The following is a 20,492-nucleotide window of genomic DNA, read 5'->3' as shown; positions in this document are numbered from 1 at the left end:
TGACTAAAACCATTTCCACAATCTGTGCTTCGGTGTCATCTATAAAACAAGAGGTGCCAACATTTAGGCACCAATCAGTTCATGAGCCTCTTTTGGGCACAAGGATCTGTGCAGGCCCCATGATGAATTCAAGACATGACATGGTGACAGCCCATCCTGGATGGGAAACTGGTATGAGCAAAGGAAGAGTCAGGACTATAGGTACGATTGGGAGGTTGGGAGGCAGTATATATTAGGGTGACCAGCTGTCCCAGGAGACTCTCATGGCTGAAACCTGGAAAGTTCTTGGCAAATTGGGATGACTGGCCACCCTACAGTAAAGAGAACAATGTAGTTGGAAGGATCCCTCGATATTATGTGACAGTAGAAATTAAGGTGCACACAGGTCTAGGAAAGCCTACAGTACATACCCTTCTAACACTCTGAGACCGGCTGCAGGGGTCACCTTCTTTGGGGATTCCTTCCTGATCCTCCTAAAATGAATGAGGCCCCTCACTCTGATATACAGGCATCTCTCCAAATTGCTCTACCAAAAACACGTTATGAGGATAGATTTATGTGGCTGCCTGCAGAACAAGACCGATCTCTCTGAACTGGGTGCTTTGCGCACTTGGATTAAGTTTATCTTGACGTGGAACTATCAGTTCTCCTGCCTTGTCAATATCTGGATTCAACTCATTTTTATGCATCACTATTATTTTTCCAATGTGAAGATGTTTACATTTCTACAACACTAAAAAGTCTAAGTATTTGCGTAAAACTTAAGTTTCAGGATACAGATCCGATAAAATACATGCAGGAAAAAAATCATTTTCTAATTGGGGTAACGTGCTTTTTAAAAGATCATTGACTTAACTACTTCGTTCATGTAGCTGAACAACGTGATTGTTGTGTGCTACTTGGAATGAAACTGAAAATCACGGAAAAAAGCTTTTCCTGGAATTTCTGAGCAACATACCAAGTTGCATTATTTAGGACTAACACTTTGACCTCTATTGACTAACAGGGGTTTGCAATTCAATCAGTGGTTTTGTAGCAAGTCTTATGAATTGTGGGAGCGCTGCCAGAGATATTTATGAACAGAACTAGGAGAAAGAATTTCAGATGGGAATATTGTGAAATCTATTGTCTACAAACTGGATTCTGGGGTGTTTGAACTTTAGAATAGAACATGTTAGTCATAATGAGAATTCTCCGAAAACAACTATGACCAGTAATTTTTAAATAAGATCTTGTTCTTGAATTTGAAGTTTAGGACTATCCACAAAGTTAAATGTACAAACAAGAAGATTTTTTGTAATATGTTCATGTAAATTATAGAAAATGCCAACACCGAGGGGAAAAAAAAATACAGAAATCTGAAATGGGAAAGAGGTGAAAGCAGAGATCCTTGAATCGCAGCATTGTAGACTTGTCCTAGGGAACGTCTAAGACCGAATCGTAAAGGGTAGGGGGACACCGGGCCCAGCGGGTCTGAGAGACTTACCCTTGGTCAACTACTACAGGTCAAAGAGAGTGAGTGGGCTGGCTGTCTACGGCCATACCACCCTGAACACGCCCGATCTCGTCTGATCTCGTCAGCTAAGCAGGGTCGGGCCTGGGGGCCTGGTTTGGACTTGGATGAGAGGAAGAGAGACCAGGCTCCACCCCAACAGCATCACCTACTGGCCAAAACCCAGAGGTCATCCTAGATGTCCTTTCCCCACTCAGCAGTCACCAAATCTAAAAGCCTCCACCACTTATCAACAGTCCGGGCGCAGGGTGGGCCACCGTAGCCTCACTTCCGGCCGTTAGGTCCTTACCTGGATGGCTGCTTTAGCCTCTTGAGTAGTCTAGCGCCTTCCGGTCTGACTCGCCTCCAGCCCAGCCAGTGTCCCTCCCAAACTACAAAGGAGTCGCATCTCTCCACCTGGTGTCATACACTGTCTCTCTGTGGAGATATGGCATCACCTCAGCCTAGCACACAACACCTTTCGCGCCGGCCGTGCAGTTTAGTCACAGCGAGCCTTTCTCACACTGTCACGCTCTGGTGCACATCCTTGTTTGCTCTCAGAGTCTGTCTCTGTAGGGTAGGGGACCACAATCCCCAGGCTCCAGTGACAAACGGCTTCTGGCCAGGTTGGCCAGTGGGAAGCACCGGTGGGAGATGCCGGGGCATTTCTGTGGGTGGGGGCTGCTGCAGGGGCCTTTCCAGCAGCTGCGGCCTCCTGGGTCCTACCACCTGCCAGGGGGCAGAGTCAGGCGCACGCAGCGCCGCCCCTTCCTTTCGCCCCTCCACCCAGCGCAGGCGGCCTCTTCCGGCTATTGCTCAGCTGAGCTCCTCACTGTCTTCTCTTCTCTTCCTCAGCTGTGTAACAACAATCCCTATATTAATCCTTTTTGTTTGGAATGCTTAGAGATGCTTCTCTTTTTCTGGACTGATAAATACATGCTTTGTGCTTAACTAACTTTGTTAATTCAGATCAGCTTTTCCCTAGAGGCTCTTTCTCTGCGGACTCACAGCACCCCGGGCATGGACGGCTGTGTTAGCACTGACCACACCGCTCTGTAATTCTGCTTTCTCCACTAAACTCTGAAAAGGCCAAAACGTCCTTTCAAGGCAGAGATCGGGTCTTATTTAACTCTCTTCTCAGCATTCCGTCAGTTCCTGAATGAATGAGAATAACACCATTTCTTTGACTTAATGGAGGTGGGTCCACCTAATATTTGGGGCCAGATAATTCTGAGTTGTGAGAGGTGTCCTATGCATGGCAGGACCTGTAGTAGCATCCCCAGCCGCTTCCTTAAAATGATGCTATCGGGAAAAAGAAATGTAAAATATAGAGAAATCTCTGAAAACCATAAAAGTATCATGAATTAGTTTCAGGACGGTTTCTTCAAAACTATTGCAATTTATCATTTTCGGCCATAAACCAGAGTGTCCTATTTACTGTTTGACAGTACTGATAAACAATTTTAAAAAATGGTAATATTGGTAGCAGCCACAGTTTCCTATGGCAGAAAGCTCAACTGAATGAGTGTTTATGTTCCATTATTACAATAGTTTTATCTAATTTTGTCAATGCTTTTTTATATATTCAGTAAAAAGGAAATTTTAATACAATAGGAAAGTCAATACTGACATGTCAATAGTTACATTAATTGATCACTTTTAAACTATCAATACAGATATTTAATTTTAATAGGTAATGAATTTATTTACCAAAGTTTAGTAATTTAAGTGCTCAGACTTCACAAATTATATACCCGAGATGAGTTAATATGGTAATTAAGAATGTTATAAATTAATGTTCCATAACACACTTAAAATATGGTTTTTAACGTTAACGTTCAAATGCAGATATCGATAATACTTCCATCTGTTCGTCTCAATGTTAATCAGCCATATTTAAATTAAAAAATGGTCATTGAGGGTCCAAAAGCACCTGTGACTCTTAGCAAAGTGGTTTTCCTATAATAATTCCCATTAAAATATAAAATATTTCTTCTCTAAAATATATCTTGAAAATACTTCATGCAAGCCATATCTTAATATTTTCCCTACTCTTAGTTCAAAGGAACTATTTTAATTTTATCCAGTGTAAAACGAAGGTTAATTGGTATACAAATTAAGCTAGTAAATTTCTTTATAAATCGCTTTATCCAGAAAATATATGGTTAAATGCATTCATACACTTGCATTGAGAATAAGGTTTTTCATTTCGTGCCAAATATTGTTATATTGTTATATTATCCTAAGTCATACACACACACACACTCTCTCTCTCTCTCTCTCTCTCTATATATATATATATACACATACATATATATGTATGTGTATATATATGTGTATATATATACACATATATATATGCGTATATATATATATGTATAGTGTAATCTCAGTATTAAAATCACCAAACTTCTATCATTAAGTCATGATGACTGTGAAAAAACAATTACAGATGTGTAGCTAAAAGACACTCAGATACATGTTAATAGTCAACATATCTGACGATAGTAAATGCTTTCCGGCAAATACACAGAACTTCGATTTGAGGGATGAACGGAAACAAAGCCATGGTGAAGTCTTTCTCATCTGCTGCACTTGCCCATTCTATCTCCCCTCCTCTGCTCCCTGTCGGGCCCTTCCCTTCTATTACTCATTCCAGCCCCTTTCCCAAATACTTACTGAAATTGGGACTGACCAGAAGCTGGAAATTCTAGCACCCTGCAATTTATGAACAGGTTGTATTCTAAAGGGTGACTTTATGGGCAAGCTATTTCTCTACGAACTAGGTCCATCAAACTATATTTAACTGATCACACGGCTGCCATTGAATTTAACTGTAATGCACAACATTCCCCCAGGAAAATGCACCTAAGATTCAACTGCTGGTTCTAGTTCCCAGGATGACGTGCCTATCACCACTTGTTAATATAAGACCCTTTCAAACCTCTCCTTTCCAAGCCCAACATGCACATGTCGTCAAAGGAAGAAGGCCTCTCACCCATGGCTCTGGTACCCTTTGTGTCTCTTCCATTGAAGGATCGGAGAAGACACTTCCAAAGAGCCAGTAGCCATGGCTTCGTTTAATATCCGATCGTTTAAGTTAAGTGTTTGCAATTGAAAGTATGCATAAAAACGTAACTGGAAGAGACTGAATCACTGTGTCTGTGGGAAAGGTGTCGATTTCCTACGAGCGTGTGATTGTCTTGGCTTGCCTTATCTGGGTTACTAGACAAAACCACATTCCTGTGGGCGAGGATGGGGTTTCCCAATGGGCATGATGTTCGCTTTGCCCATTCTATGGGGCTGTGCAGGCAGAGAAGGTGGGCTTTAGGCCAAAGAGAAGAAAATCTTCCTTGGTCTCTAAAGTCGGGCCTTCGTGACAGCTGACGTTGTACTTCCCTCCCCGCCATCGCCCCCACGCTCAGCGAAGTCTCGGCCTCTGAACTTCCCCTTCTTCACTCCCACTTTAACCCTTGGGGTCGAAAGAGCCTGGGAACACTTTGGGAGACTCACTGCCAATTCGGGTCTGCAGATGGCTGGTCCTGATTCCCCACACTTTGTCCCCTGCTCACCACCTTCCTCACAGTAAATAAGACTACAGCAGTAACAACCAAAGTTCATGGTTAAGACTATGCCTAATGCCTGCAGCCGACTGCCAAGACTGATGTCACCACAGAAACCGCCTCCCCTGCGCTTACCATTCAGAGCACAGAAAGTGTTCCAGATGGATCGCCCTAACCTTGAAGGCACTTTGAAGGTCACTGGAGCAAAAACAATGCTTCTGCTTGCTGGAAGCAGAGTTAGCAGAATTTGGAGCTCTACGTCATTGGGCTGACGGGCTAAGACAGGGTGCAGGCTGCACAGAGACCTCCCTTAAAGGATCAACGTGTGTCCAGCACTTGGTTAAACTTACTGAATAACTCGGGTCTATAATAGTATATACGTGTGCTGTATTTACCCCGCCTTTATTTTACTGCTCGTTTTGTTTTGTTTTTGTTTTTACATAAAATGTGTTTCTAAGCATAGAACCTCAACTTACAACAATGCATTTTGAGGAAACACGATCGACTTTCTGCTCAGTTTCCATCCAGGAGCCAATTAGGTCTAAATTTAGGGGATGTCACAGCAGCCCATTCTGCCACCACTGAGGACAGAAGCCCAGAAATCACCTTTTCCCTGCTCTGTCCCATTGGATCCCCCACATCCTCAAACACGGGGTTCACGTTAGAGCAGCTGCTGAAATGCCTCCTACGGTCTAATTTAAACTGTCCTCAAACTGAACCGACATTTGGATTGTGTTTCCCGGGAGCCCTTCACACCTCAGGGCAGGAATGTCCCCCTTTGGAGACTCAGCCTGGGATGACGCCACAATGGACAAAGCCAGTGGTGACCAGGCTATTGTTCCTAGGCAGAGGTCCCCTCACTCACACCTCCGCCCCCAAGACTGCCCCGTGCCTAGCAGGAGCTAATCTGTGGCCACTTTGTTGGAAGAGGAGGCTATTATGACCAGCGCATCCTGGGGGGGGGGGCAACTTCCTGTTGCTCGTCAGGGAGCCACATTCTCACACTCCCCCAAGGCTCCGGCCCCCACCTGAGAGGGGCAGAGGAGCGGGATCCCGGTGAGGGAAATTTAGAGCAGGGAAAAACGTCACCCATCTCTGGGGCTCCCACTGGAGGTGTCTATTTCTCTGCATTGATTTCATCTTTCAAAAGGGGGCTCGCTGGCAACTCAGGAGGGCTCCTCTGTGGCATTTCACTGCTCTTTCTACACACAAAGATTCGTGGCCAGAAGCTGCCATGTGATCACATGACCGGCTCCATCATCCCTTGGTTTATTTGTTTCGAGGATCTGCTTTCAGGAAGGGCACAGTTCTTGGTGCTGAGCTTAAAAGGTCTCTTGCGATAGTAACCAATAATATCGATTCTCATGAGTACAGCCGCTAGTGGCGACTGTCAGGATGTAGTCCCTCTGCTCACCCACTGCCTACTAGTGTGACAGTGAGTGTAAGAGACAAGCAAGCCATGCTACACATAGCTTTATCTCTTAGTCTCTTCACTTCTCCAGATACACCACAAGGAGCATTTTCCCTTCCTCCCATTTTCAGTTCTGACTTTCTTCCCAGTCAGGTCTGTCATCGTTAACCTGTGGCCCTCACAACCCATCAGCCTCACCCAAACCTCCAACATGGTGCCTAGCAAGGGAGAGGTGGCCGCCAATTCAGTGACACCATTCTTCCCTCGGCTTCACCCGCCTGACGTGATGGTTCTGGTCCTCACAAGCCAGAGCTTCTTACCGCCTGACAAAATGTGACAGGAGCATGCATCCGGCTCAGGAATACCCTGCATCGCATCCCACCGACAAAGCTCCTCTGACGCTGACCGTAATCACATTTTAAGTACGTCAGATGCTTAGCGAGACCTGAAAGAAAACAAATACTATATTCTGTCTTTTGTGAAAAGCTCAAAATCAGTTTAGTTTAGTGGTTAAAAAAAAAAAAGTACTGAAGGATAACAAGGACTTAAATATCTTGAATCTAAGAAAAGAAAGTAGAGCATGGACAAGACGAGCCAAGGATTACTCTCTGTGAGGCAACAGCCTGTCAAAGCCAAGTCCCCGGGCGACTGAGAAAGGAAACAGATTTGCGTCCTGAGAGAGCCCAGTGATGGCCAGACAAGCCCAGGGGAGTGTCCCTCTCAGCAAGGCCAAGCCTCAGGCAGGTTGGGTGAAGGAGAAAGGGCATCGGCTGAGGCTCAGAGTTCCTGGGCCCAGCTTAGCCTTTTACTAGCTCTGGGGACCTGGACCAGTCCCATCCCATCCCTGACCTCAGATTCCTCAGTGTGATCCCAACATTTCTTTGAGAGTATTGCACAGGGTTGTTATGAGAAGCAAAGGCATCCTAAACAGAATATCCTCGTTGGAATATGAATTACACTCACACATGACATCTTTCTTTGGAAGGTATAAATTTTATAGTTAGAGCTTGATATAAAAAAAAAAAAAGGCCCTAAAAATGGAATTCTCGACCAAAATTTCTAGATCAAAAAGAAATGAAATATTCTGTTTGAAATTCAGAGGATTTCCGCTTATTACATATGCATCTGGACTTACACAACAGTAACACATGCCATGCAGCCTATGAGGGCACAAAACAGACATGCACAGGTCACTGCTCTATGACGGACAATGGACACGCATTCTCCTCCGGGCGGCCATCCTGCAGGTTGAAAGGTCATTGCCAGGTGGAAGTTAAGTACAGCCACCACGCTAAGGGACCAGGTAAGGGAATACTGGATGCGCATGTGAGGGAATGTGGCCTCTGAAACAAAATACATATTAAGTCCTATTTCTTCACCTAAAAATTATTTCTGTGCATATGGATAGTACATGCCTTAGGACTCTCTCTAAGCCTGACTGTGAAATTTAAGTAAGAGCTGTCTCAAAATTTCGACTAGAATTCTAAAAGTCAATTGTTCAGAATTTAAAACACGCTTTCCTATAATATTCTATTATTTGCCCAATCCCACTTAATTCGTAATGTAAATAAGCTGTGACTAATAGTAATATGATTGCTATATTAATAATTATCATTAGTGTTAATTAAATTAAATTATTAATAGTAACTAATAAAAAGGTGCGTCTGCGTTCTCGGGCTTAGGGGCTCCCATGTCAGAGCGGAAGGGGGAGAGGAAGCGCCGCGTCCCCTCTTTCCGATGCGACCCTTCGCCGTCTCCGGAAGCAGGCGCCTGGGCCTTCGGCATCCCGCGACCCTCCTTTCTTTCCACTCAGCCTCCCCGAGCTGCTCAGGCTCCCTCTCACCCCCCACAATGTCCCGTTGCAAGAAGTCACTTCTGCCCCTGGGCTGCCACCTCCCTCCCATGCCACCTCTTGGTCCAGGAGCACAGGACGCTGCGGGGACAGGGCCAGGCCACGCCTGGCGCGGGAGGGGCGGGGCCGCCGTGGAGTCAGAGCTCCAAGCAAGCCTGCCGCCCCCCTCCCCCGCCCCCCACGCCACGATGCTCTCGGCATCTCTGCACGTCTTGGGCTCGTCTCTGGGCTCGTCTCGTCTGACTGTTTATTGTTTTCCCAGTGGCACTGATTTCAGGGCTCAGGGACATGGATGGTATGGCAGAGCAGTGACCTCTAAGGAAACAGGGCTGTGAGCCTAAGCCTGCCCGTCCACCCAACAAAGCCCGCCTTTCATATTTTTCCAGATCTGGCAAAGCAGCTGTTCAAGTGTGTGCTTCCATGGGACCAATTTAACTACATTTGAAATTCATTTAAAAAATAACCTTGTTTCATGTCCTCAGCCCCATCCCCCAAAAAAACCCTGCCAAAGTCTGCTGGTTCGCTTCTTTTATAATTATAATTTCAGAACTATAATGATATGGCGATCATCTCTATAGGTCCCAAGAGTCCTTCCTAGACCAACTGTTCTGATGTAAGAGTTGGTAGTTTGGTAATAATAACTGCCTCAGTTTCCCCTGGGGTGGTTACAGAAGCATTTCGGGGCCCTGTGCAGGTAAGAACACCTCCAAAGTCAACCGACTGTCATTATTCGAGTGAATGTAAATTAGAAAGAAACACTGATGGCCTCAATTTAAATGAAGTTCCTGTGGCTTGTTTTGACACTTCATCTTTTAACAAGAAGGAACCTCATGTGAGGCATCATTTGTTCATTCATTCATTCGTCCCTAACAAATAGCCAAAGCAATCCTGAGAAAAAAGAACAAAGCCAGAGGTATTACTCTACCTGACTTCGAATCATACCACAAGGTAACAATAGTCGCAACAGTGTGGCATTGGCAGAAAAAGAGACACACAGACCAATGGAACAGAATCGAGAGCCCAGAAATAAACCCCCAAATGGATGGGCAAATAATTTTCAAGAAAGGAGCCAAAACCATACAATGGAGAAAGGAACGCCGCTTCAACAAATGGTGCTGGGAAATCCGGAAACCGCACATGCAAAAGAATGAAACTACACTGCTATTGTTCACCACACAGCGAAATTAACTCGAAATGGATCAGACACTTACATATAACATCTGAAACCATAAATTTCATAGAAGACAACATAGGCACTAAAATCATGTACCTTAGATTTAGAGGGGATTTTATGAATTTGACCTCAAAGGCAAGGGGAGTAAAAGCACAAGTAAATGAATGGGACTACATCGAACTAAAAACTCTGCACAGCAAATCATTAACAAGGCAAAGAGACCATCTGAATGGGAGAAGATGTTTGCAAGCAATGCCTTCAATAAGGGGCTAATATCCAAAATACACAAAGAACTCATACAACAACAACAAAAAAACCTGAACACTCTAGTTAAAAAACAGGCAGAGGATCTGAACAGACACTTCTCCCAAGAAGACACACAAATGGCCAACAGACATTACCATATGACCCAGGATTCCATCTTCTGGGTAGTTACCAGAAAAATGTGAAGCCATTTATCCATAAAGTTACATACACCCTGATGTTCACAGCAGCATCATTCACAGCGGCCAAAATATGGAAACAACCAAAGTGCCCTTCGATAGAGGAATGGATAAAGAAGACGTGGGACATATATACAATAGACTACGACTCAGCCATAAGAAAAGCTGAAACACTGCCATTTGCGACAACATGGATGAATCTTGAGATCATCATGCTAAGCAAAATAAGTCAGACAGGAAAACTTGAAAACCACATGATTTCACTCACGTGTGGGATATAAAACTGAAAGCAACGGACAAATGAGACAAAAGCAAAACAAAACACGGACTCATGGACACAGACAATGGTGTAGTGGTTACCAGAAGGGAGGGAGGGAGGAGGGGAGGTAGATAAGGGTAACGGGGGGGTCAACTATTTGGTGACAGAAGGAGATTTGACTTTGGGTGGTGAACACACAATGCGATATGACATGATGTATTACTGAATTGTACACTTGAAAACTATAGACTTTTATTAACCAATGTCACCTCCAATAAAACTAACTAATTAATTAAATTAATAAAGTCAGAGTCTTATACCTCCATCCACTTGAGACAACAAAAGCATAACTGGGCTTAACAGAGAACCCGAAATGGGTCCTTTAAAACACTTACTGTTGATAACTATTGTGATCATATGGTGCTCTCCAGGTTAATTCCTACAACCATCTTGATCCTAAGTATAGTTCTTGACCCTGTAAGTTGGACAAATAAGTTTCAAGAAGGAGCCTAAACCATACAATGAAGAAAGGAAAGCCTCTTCGATAAAGGGTGCTGGGAAATTTGGAAAGCCACATGCAAAAGAATGAGGCTAACCATACACCAAAATTAACTCAGAGTGGATGTTAGTGACCTTTCTCACTGTATCACAGTTGAAACGGAGCCCCACCTGTGTACAGCGAGCTTATCGATGCCGCACGAAGCCCGAGAAGCCACGGCCAACATGGGCCCTTCTGCAGGGAACACTACCTTGTCCAGAAAACAACACAAACATAATTAGAGAGTCTTATTTTCCAGGAATTTTGTGTTTTCCACATGATTTTGTAAAACTTTCAGTTAAAAAAAAATAAAATAAAAAGACCATATGCATTCTTCAAGAGAGCGAATAGTCATATCTTGACTTCAAATTAACCCAAGCACACTGATTTCCGAAGAAGCTGAAGCTTTTCTTAACTTTCTTCTTTCTCTGTACAATCAGAAACAACTCTTTTGAGACCGCAAATTCAAACTACTTAATAAGTGAATTGTTAGGTGTTTCTTTTGGTCTAGGGACTCCGTAAAAGACTTGCTGAGATGCCAAGGCTCACGGACCCAGAAAATCTGAGGATCCTCGGGACTGAAAGGATACAGCTATTTGCAGCTAAAGCTCAATCTGGAACATGCTCCACCCCAACGGCCTTTCACGGCTAGGAGCAGCTCACTCAGAAAAGCCAGTGTGAACCGCCGTCCAGATGCGAAAGCAAAATGTCTAAGAACTCGGCTCTGTTGATATTCCCTCCCTGGAATTCTAGTAGCGCTGGGAGATTATGAAATCATACCCTTAACTTCAGTCTTCCTTGGGCACACGCTACATTCTATATTTCATTCCACAGTAGAACAATCCGGAATTGGAACCGCCATGCATCTAGCCAAGAGGAATACAGAGCCCGTGTTATCCACCTGTTTGGCAAGCGAACCTCCCGTTATCAGTAATCACTGGAATCAAGTTGCTTCCTCCCCCGCCCCAGTTCGCTCACTATCCCAGGAGCAATTATGAGCTTCAATTGACACTGACTGCCATCCTCCCCCAGCTTGACAGCAAAGGAAGTCCCCTCTCAAAATTGTTGGCGGCCAATGAGAACAATGCGTCTCACCTGCCAGCACACAGTTCTTCAAGAGCTCCCACTGGGCAGTGCTCGAAGTTTTCCTTTGAATCACTTCTGGTAGTAACCACCGATAACAGATGGAGAGAGAAAATCTCTATGTCAGGTCGTCTCCATACTCGTAACCACCTTCTCTCATTTCACAGATGCAAAATCTGAGGCTGGGCCCTCATATCACACAGGAGAAAGTGATGCGGCCAGATTCAGCACCAGGTAATCGGGCTGCAGCCCCGAGATCTTAACCCACAGCAACTGCATCTCCTGAACCAGTTCATGCCCTGCAGAAAGGCTGAGGTGGCAGGTTACTGAATATAGCAGGTTAAAGTTCCGGGGTTTAACTTTACAAGCCATGCAAATTTTGCACGCTTTTCATGAGTTTTGTTTTTATAAAAAACAGTGCTTTCCACTTCACACGCATTAAAAATGGTTACTATCCCCTAACCAGAAAATAACAAGTGTTGGTGAGGATGTGAAGAAACTGGAACCTTTGTGCACCGCTGGGTGCAGCTGCTGCGGAAAACAGTACGGAGGGGCCTCAAAAAGTGAGAATGGCCAGAGCCTCCAGCAAACGTGCTCCTTGGGATACACCCGAAAGAATCTGAAAGCAAGGTTTTGAGGAGATATTTGTACACCCGTGTTCACAGCAGCATTATTTACATTAGCCAAAAGCTGGAAACGACCCAAATGAGCATCGAGAGATGAATGGATAAATAAAATGTGGCGTATACACGCGATGGAATTTCATTCGGCCTTAAAAAGGGAGAGCCTGCAATATGCTATACCACAGGCGTGAGCCTTGAGGACATCATGCTAAGTGAAATCGACCAGTCACAAAAGGTCAAACACTGTATGACTCCACTTACATGAGGCATCTAGAGCAGCCAAATTCAGAGAGACAGGAATTATAACAGTGGATGCCAGAAGCTGGGGGGAGGGGCGTCACGGTTTAATGGGTACAGAGCATCAGTTTGGGAAGATAAAAAAAAGTCCCGGATGGATGATGGCGATGAACTGCACAACGTAAATGTTTTGCACTTAATGCCACTGAGTTGTACACCTAAAACTCGTTGAAATGGTAAATTTTATTACCGGAAAAAAAAAAAAAAAGCAAGCTCTGACTAAAAAACAATAAATAAAACTTAAAAACCACAATGCTTTGAATAATTTACTAGTTCGATTACTGAAAATTTCCCAAAATATATTTAATTCGGAAAGATTCATGATTATCCTACAGTTTCAAATATCTCTGAGCACAAAGGTTCCTCAGATTTTTCAATCGGTAAAGTACTGGATGGATGGCACCCGAGACCCTGGAGGACTGTGGTGAGGACACAATAATATTATTCCTGTGACAGTGTCTGACACGTAGTTCTGGCGAGCTCTCGGCTCTCACGCCACACGGTGCCCTCTGTGACCTGCCTCCTGCCACATCACCTCTGAGACTCAGCGAAGGAACTGAAATTTCCCCGATGGCTTCCCGAAAGTGACAAGTCCCACACTAAACCATGACGCTAGGCAAGGCTGCGTCTCACACACACCCACGAGTCAAGCGATGTTTGTGCGTGGCTGCTGCGCCGCACCCCGCACGAACTCCTTGAGGACGGGGCCTGCCTTAGTCACCTTTTGCCATAGCATGTGTTTATTAGCACAGTGTCTGGCACCCAATGGCGGCTCAATAAATATCTCATGAATTTTCAGGGACTCTATATAAGTGTCAGATCTGGATCTCTACGAAGGAAACTTATCCATCTGTGGGAGATACTGCCAAATTCTAGTGAAATACTTGTACATCATAAGATCAAAAAAAAAAAAAAAAGTCTTTGCAGCTTCTTTTCCACTTATCGACGAAGAAAAACAGAGAGAGAAGTCAAGTCTGAGGCTCAGAGCGCCCACTGACTTTAAACCACAGAAAACGCCGGATCCCAATTCCTGCCTTCAGGAGTCGGCCATGGAATGAAGGCTGCATACTACCGAAGCCTCGCTGTCCCACCTCACCCCTGCGACACTGCCTGACTACGTGTGATGCGGAGACCCACGGACCACACCTGATCCTCGACAGCGAGTTTAAGGAAACCGTGTGAGAGCGCGCGGGAGTTCTATCCCTTTCCTTGACTTGACGCCCGACTGAAAACGGGTCACCAACACGGACCTTACGAAATGTAGCCAGTGCCTGTGAGGCTTCTTCGTGCAGAATTTAGAGACGAGACACGAAAGGAGCTGAAGTGCTCCATCGTCCTTTTCTGTTAAGCGGTGATTTACCCAGGCCCTAATTTACATCCTCTACAACATGGTCCCTTCTGCGTGGAGAGGGGACGTGGATATCTGGATATTGTTCTTCGGAAACCTTCACGTGACAACAAGCGCGACATTGATTCCAGGAGTTATTTATTACTTCCTTAACAGTAAAGCCTTAACTTAAGGTTTCGCGATTTCCTCATTTGTTGCTCTGCCGCCAGACTGGACAGGCATGCGGAATGCGTCGGCTTGACTCCATGCGCATCTCACGAGAGAAGAGTGGCATTCGTAAGGTCACTCTGAGCTCCTGGGTGCTTTGCTACCTTCCCTGGGTGAAAATTCCTCATCTGAATAAGAAATGTAAACGGAGAACGAGAACAAAAGGGAAAAGCCCACCTCATGAGCGAGTTGTTGCTTTTTCTACGGGAATCTCGGATCTATTTCCATTACTGTGCGAGGTTCTTCCTCCCACTCCCTTCATGTATGAAACCTCGATTGTAAATTTCTTCCCCAATTTGCACACACACAAAAAGTCACAAGAGCACTGTCATACTGAACCTCAAACTAGAGGTGAAGCTAAAAAATGGGGAACTCGAGTGTTTGGCCAAAACCAGCCGTGGGGTCCACCCTCTGTCATCCTGGCTGGGTGCCCTGCCCAGCCCTGGTGCAGATGGCAAAGCGCTCAATCAGGCATCTGTCCCCAGGCCAGTCTCAAGAATGCGCTGTTCTCTGCGGGACCAAATGCCCTTTTTGATCATGGGCAAAATATTTACAGCTGTGGGGCTGCCTCTGTCGTGGAGCTGCACGGCCTCCTGTTAAGGGCAGGCTCGGGGGACCCTGTCACCAGAGCTCAGACTCTTCTACTACAAGGAGATGACAGATGTCCCTTGGGAATTAAATCCAATGACTAAAAACCAAACTCACCAACGCACACAAAATGAGAGCCTACCTACCATCTTTTAAAAGCCAGAGTAATAACATACTCAGATGTATCAACAAATACAGGAGTCGCTTATTTTAATTGTATAAAAAATCCTGCTGCAGCATGGATAAACCTCAACAGCTAAGTGAAAGCAGACAGACGTGAAGGCCACATCATATGTGATTCCAGTGACATGCGGACATGTCCATAAAGGGCCAATCTGTAGAGACAGAAAGTAGGGGCTGGGCCGGGTCGAGGGAGGTGCCGGGGGAGGCAGCAAGTGGGAACTATATACGGCCGTGAAGTCTCCTTTTGGGGTGACCAAAATTAAATTGTAAACTTACTGAAAAGTAATGAATTGTACAACTGAAGTCAGTGAGTTTTACTTTTATATCAAGAAAGCTGTTAAACGTGTGAAATAAAAGCTATCGATCGTAACTTCCATGCGCACAGTCTAATAAACACTCTGATGAGGACTCAGACAGCAGGTCACGTGACCAAGGCAGAGCAGGCACTTACCCCAAGTGTCCAGGTAAGGAATTCCAGCCAAAATCCCCCCTCAGGAAAACCTGTGACATACCTCACAACTTTTCTATCTTTGTCACCAACGACCTCAGAAAATCTCTCTCCCGATGGATTTTTCTAAGCACTCTATTTAGAGATTGGAAAATGAATCTTTCAATTTCTTGGTATTTGCCTGGTGTCACAGCATGACTGCCATGACAGGACACAGGAGGGGAAGCCGGCTCCTGTGACCGGCATTGACCGGCCACAGAGAAAGGCCTTCGTGGCAAAACGAGCGGGAGCCCTCCCCAAAACAGCGTTCAGCTGCTTTCACCATCCGGCTGGCTAAGCAGATACATTCATCTGTGTTTGCCACTTTCCAGTCCTTTCTTTCTGAGCTCCACCTACGAATGGCTCACAGGCTGACGAACCGTCAGGTAAACCAAGCAGCAGGTGTCCTGGATGCCACCACCAGCCCCCGAGGACTCCCTTCCCGCCGACCCGTGGTCCTCCACCTCCAGCTGTAGCTTTTGGTGCTGTTAGTTTTGTTTTCCGATTTAAAATAAATAATCGCTATCCTCACACTCTCAGCTCCATCCAGCCCTTCTTGTGCGAAGCCTGTTTTCACCACATGGCCACCCATCCTCCCCTCCTCCCCTCCTCCCCTCCTCCCTTCCTCCCTCCTCCCTTCCTCCCTGTGTGTCTCCTGACTTCAAAATATCACCCACCCCCACCCCTCCTTTCCCTGTTTCTGGTAGTCGGTTTTCTTCACAGATGGGATTTTTGAGTGTTAGAAATGATAAAGACTTTTGGCCAATGTCTCATTTCACAAATAAAGACCCGAGAAATCAAACCCAATAGCTAAAGGGCTAAGAGCAGCCTTATTCACAATGGCCCAAACCTGGAAGCAGCCGAGCTATCCTTCCAGTAGGTGAATGGATCAGTAAACCACAATGCGTCCGGACTGTGGAACGTTATTTGGTGATAAAAATCAACTATCAAGCCATGAAAAGCCATGGAGGAACCTTAAATCCACATTACTAAGTGAAAGAGGTCACCTGAAAAATGCTACATACTGTGCGATTCCAACTACATGACATTCTAGAAAACACAAAGCTGTGGAGACAGTAAAAATGCCAGTGGATTGAGGGGGAGGCAGGAAGGAGTGACCAGGCAGAGCACGGCGGGTTTTTAGGACAGTTAAACCATTCTATACGATGCCGTAACGGTGCAGAGACGCACAGACGTCATCATGCATTTGTCAGAGCCCACAGAATGCAAACACACCCGGAGTGAAGCCTAAAGTCAACTAAGGGCTTCAGCTAATAACAATGTATCAACACTGGCTCATCAGTTGTAACAAATGTTCGGCACTGATGTGAGCCATTAATAAGACAGGCAGGGTATTAGGGAACTTGGTACTGTCCCATCCATGCTTCTGTAAACTTAAACCTGCTCTAAAAAGTAACGTATACTAAGTTAAAACTTAAAGAGCTGTGGCGGGAGTGAGACAGTCAGCTGAGCGACACAGAACTTCTGCTTCTTGGGAACTTCCTACACGACGCAGAGGGTCTCGCTCACCTGGACAAGCGCCCCAAGCCCACCGCCCCTTCTTTGTCTTGCTAATCATGCCAACCTGACTTAGGTAATGAAAGAACTAATGCCGTTACATCATCGAGATGCAGAAACACCTCCAATCAAACTCCAAACTGTGTGTGTGTAACCTTGACCAGCTGATGTTAAAATTCACATGAAAGAGCAGAGTTTGGAATACCTGCGGTACTTCTGGGAAGTGGACGTGAGGCGTGCCCGGCCAATGTCAAGAGCCTCGATTTTAAAGCAAGATTAAAGCTTGATTATTACATGAAATGGAGCATTTGAATTGCAGAAGTGATTGTTTTTTTTTTTTTTTTTAACTTGAAGTGATTTTTACGACCCAAAAGTGACTAGAAAAGTCATAGGACCTGCTGGAGTTTTCAGGGGCAGAACTAATCACAGAGCTAATTTAAGGGGAACATGGGAAGTAAAAAATAAAGCTGCTTTATATTCACATTCATACATTTGCTTATTCGACTGACAGTTACATAAAGAAAAATATTGGTGAGGAATATATTCATTCATATGCAGAAAACCGAAAGAAAAGTTAACAAGTGGTAATTTCAAATTCGGAATGACGGTTACCTCTTGGGAGGGGCTGGCAGGGCTTGAGGACAAACCAGTCAGGTAAAAAAAATATATATATTAACAAAACTTTTTAAAAAGACAAGTGTTAGAAGGATGGGTCAGAAAATATGACTGTAAATCACACATAGTGGGGTTAAGTACGTGTGCCAATCATTGGGCATCAGACAGACCTGTGTTCAAATCCCCCTGGATCACTCAGCGGCCACAGAGCCTGGAACGAATGACTTAACTACTCTGAGCTGCTGAAAAGGGAGGAATCATAACAGAATTCTTCAAGGTGGAGTTGGGTTAAACAGGATGATGCTTGTTGAAGAGGTCGGTGGGAGTCTGGCAAAGAGAATAATAACGGCTCTCGCTTCTGATCGCTGACCAGGTGTCAGGGACCACGGGAAGGCCCAGACAGGCACCATCACTCCGGGTTATCTCAAGGTCATATAGTCAGAAGCATAATAGATAGGATTTGAACCCGTGAACAGTCTGATTCCAGTGCTAGCCTCTTAACCACCATGCTGTTCTTTCTCTCTGATAAAACGTGTATTATTATTGATGGTGTTGTTTATTATCATCATAAACGTTCACAGCTAAGGCCTAAAAATTAGGTTATCAATGACCTATATACATGGCTCAGATGGGACTACTTGACCCAAAAGCAACTTATTTCAAAAAGAACCCAAAGATGCAGTGAACCAGGTGGCCGATGTGGTCCAACACCGTCACGAAGCTATCAGAGATTCCGACACACTCTTGGCCCACACAAACGACGCTACAGCTCAGATTCAAAACGGCAGGCTTTCCCACCCCTCCCCTAAACCCATACGCTGGCCTGTTAATTTGGGGTGATGTATCCAGTTCTACGCACCATATCTTAAAAGAAACACGGACAAACTTGGGAGTGGCTGGACAACGGTCAGCCACCCACATCCTTTCACCAACGGTGGGATCCTGGGATACTACGCAGCCTGAAAAAAGACAAGTATTAGGGAGGACAGCGCAGTGGTTTTCCTGTGGAGGGAGAATAGATTCATTACGGCGTGCACCCTCCGGGAGCTTTGCCTGGCGACAGAAACGTCATTCGTTTCCAAGTCCCCACAACGGCCGAGCTTAGCAGAACGAAGACAGAGAGGAGACTGTCAAACGACACTCGCCCACTGACTTGTCTAAGCATCCGTCCACTTGGGAATTCCAAAAACCGCTTATTTGGGGAATGGACGTGACCTGGCACGAGAGTGAGGAGGAACGACACCCGGGTGGCAGCCCCGGGCCACGCTGCGCATTTCTGGAACACCCCACAGAGCAATCGCTTCTGGAACAGGCTTGCTGCTGCAGCATAAAGTGACTTGCGAGGAGTCTGTGTGGACGTGGGGGCGGGGGAGGCTATGAGCACCTGACGCTTTCGGGGTGGTCGGTTTCAAAGCAAAACGAACTAACAGGAGCGGAAAGGTAGACAGGTGAGTTGTTGCAACAGCTTTTAAGAGCTCTGATTTTAAGCGACCAAATACATGTTATTGGGGGGATTTGAACTCGGGACAAAACTCGGCCTCCAGGAGACTCCATGCACACGGAGCGGCATGGGGTGCATGGCAGAAAGCCCCAGGCGTCCTGGTCGCCTTGGTGGTTGGTATTCATGGACCCTCGCTGGTCCTTACACATATTTCTAAAGTAGGAAATGGAAACTGGGCGAAAGATGGCTACCTTTCGGTGTCATACCAGACCAGGCCTGACAATGTCCAACCCACATTATTTCATTCTCTAGGAGACCACACCTTGCTCTGGCTTGCTATTTACTACTGATTAGGTATGTCACGGGTTAATTTGTGGATTATTCTTGTCCAGTAGAGATGCAAATAATTTCTGCCTTGCTGACAAAAATAACCACAAAGACTATGGTCGTACTGCCTGGGAGGCCAGCGACTGGTTTAGTTAACGAGTTTGTCTCTAACTTAGCAAACATTTCAGCATGCCTTTCCTGACGGAGACTCCGTAAATCTCTTCCCCACCGTGTTCTGTGACCCAGCTGCAACATCCCGCGGCTTCCCACGTTAGTGAGCTGAATCTACCTTTGACACACTCTCACAATGCATCTGTAGGGGAGTCATGTTTTAACGTTCTGAAAACTGTACTTTGATATATTACATCTTTAGTCAATCACCATCCTCCCCTTTTCTCTTAACTATTTCATCATACGAGTATTATATACATCGCAGCAGTTATGGAGAGGTCTTAGAGAGTAGAATTAGAGACATATGTCTTTCCCTACATATGGGTCTTGCCTAAAAAGGCCAAAAAAAATAAAATAAAAACAAAAGATTTTATCACAAGATTTCTAAATAACTGAGTTCTGCTTTTCCAGTATGTCTTATCACTACTCACCCACGCCTGGCAGCTGGCTGCTCATTTTAAATTCAGCTGTTTTCTCCTCCTTAAATTCATTCTCTTCTTCTAGTCAATCCAATGGGCTAGTCTAATATAGAAATCACGCCTATTATCTTTGGGAAAATGCTTCTACTAATCTGCCAACTTTTTCAGAAAGTAAATAATATTTAATGAACATGAAGTGCCAGAGATTGTAATAGACTGTTCGTGTGCATGAACAAACAAACAAACAAAAACAGGATTATTTTAAAGACCTGAAATCCCAACGTTCTGAAAACATCGTACCCCAGAGTGATGATTCTCAAAAGCCTCCAGTCTCCTCTAATTCTTCATCTTCTTAAGTGTTTCCGTCTTTTCTACCTCTTTAGTTTGCCCGTATATTATTACTATAGATATCATACTGCAGTGTATAACATGAATCTACTTAGATTCTACAGA

General features: G+C 45.0%; 1 protein-coding gene across 6 annotated transcripts in view; it reads right to left on the bottom strand.

Moving 5' to 3' along the window:
• Positions 1-20,492, bottom strand: part of SPATA13 (spermatogenesis associated 13) — a 284,285-nt gene that overhangs the window by 70,978 nt on the left and 192,815 nt on the right. Inside the window, exon 1 of one of the 6 annotated variants that reach the window (XM_036228450.1) lies at positions 6,787-8,293. The exons of the other annotated variants lie outside the window; for them this stretch is intronic. Within the exon in view, the coding sequence (XP_036084343.1) occupies positions 6,787-6,843 (57 nt within the window). The 5' untranslated portion in view covers positions 6,844-8,293. Of the gene's footprint in view, positions 1-6,786; positions 8,294-20,492 lie in introns of those variants that run through there. 6 annotated transcript variants of the gene reach the window in all.

This window comes from Rousettus aegyptiacus, unplaced genomic scaffold, assembly GCF_014176215.1.
Source record: "Rousettus aegyptiacus isolate mRouAeg1 unplaced genomic scaffold, mRouAeg1.p scaffold_m13_p_11, whole genome shotgun sequence".
In the NCBI taxonomy this organism is placed as follows: Eukaryota; Metazoa; Chordata; class Mammalia; order Chiroptera; family Pteropodidae; genus Rousettus; species Rousettus aegyptiacus.
Note: the sequence above shows the minus strand (reverse complement) of the source record. Positions and strands in the feature narration are given on the sequence as shown.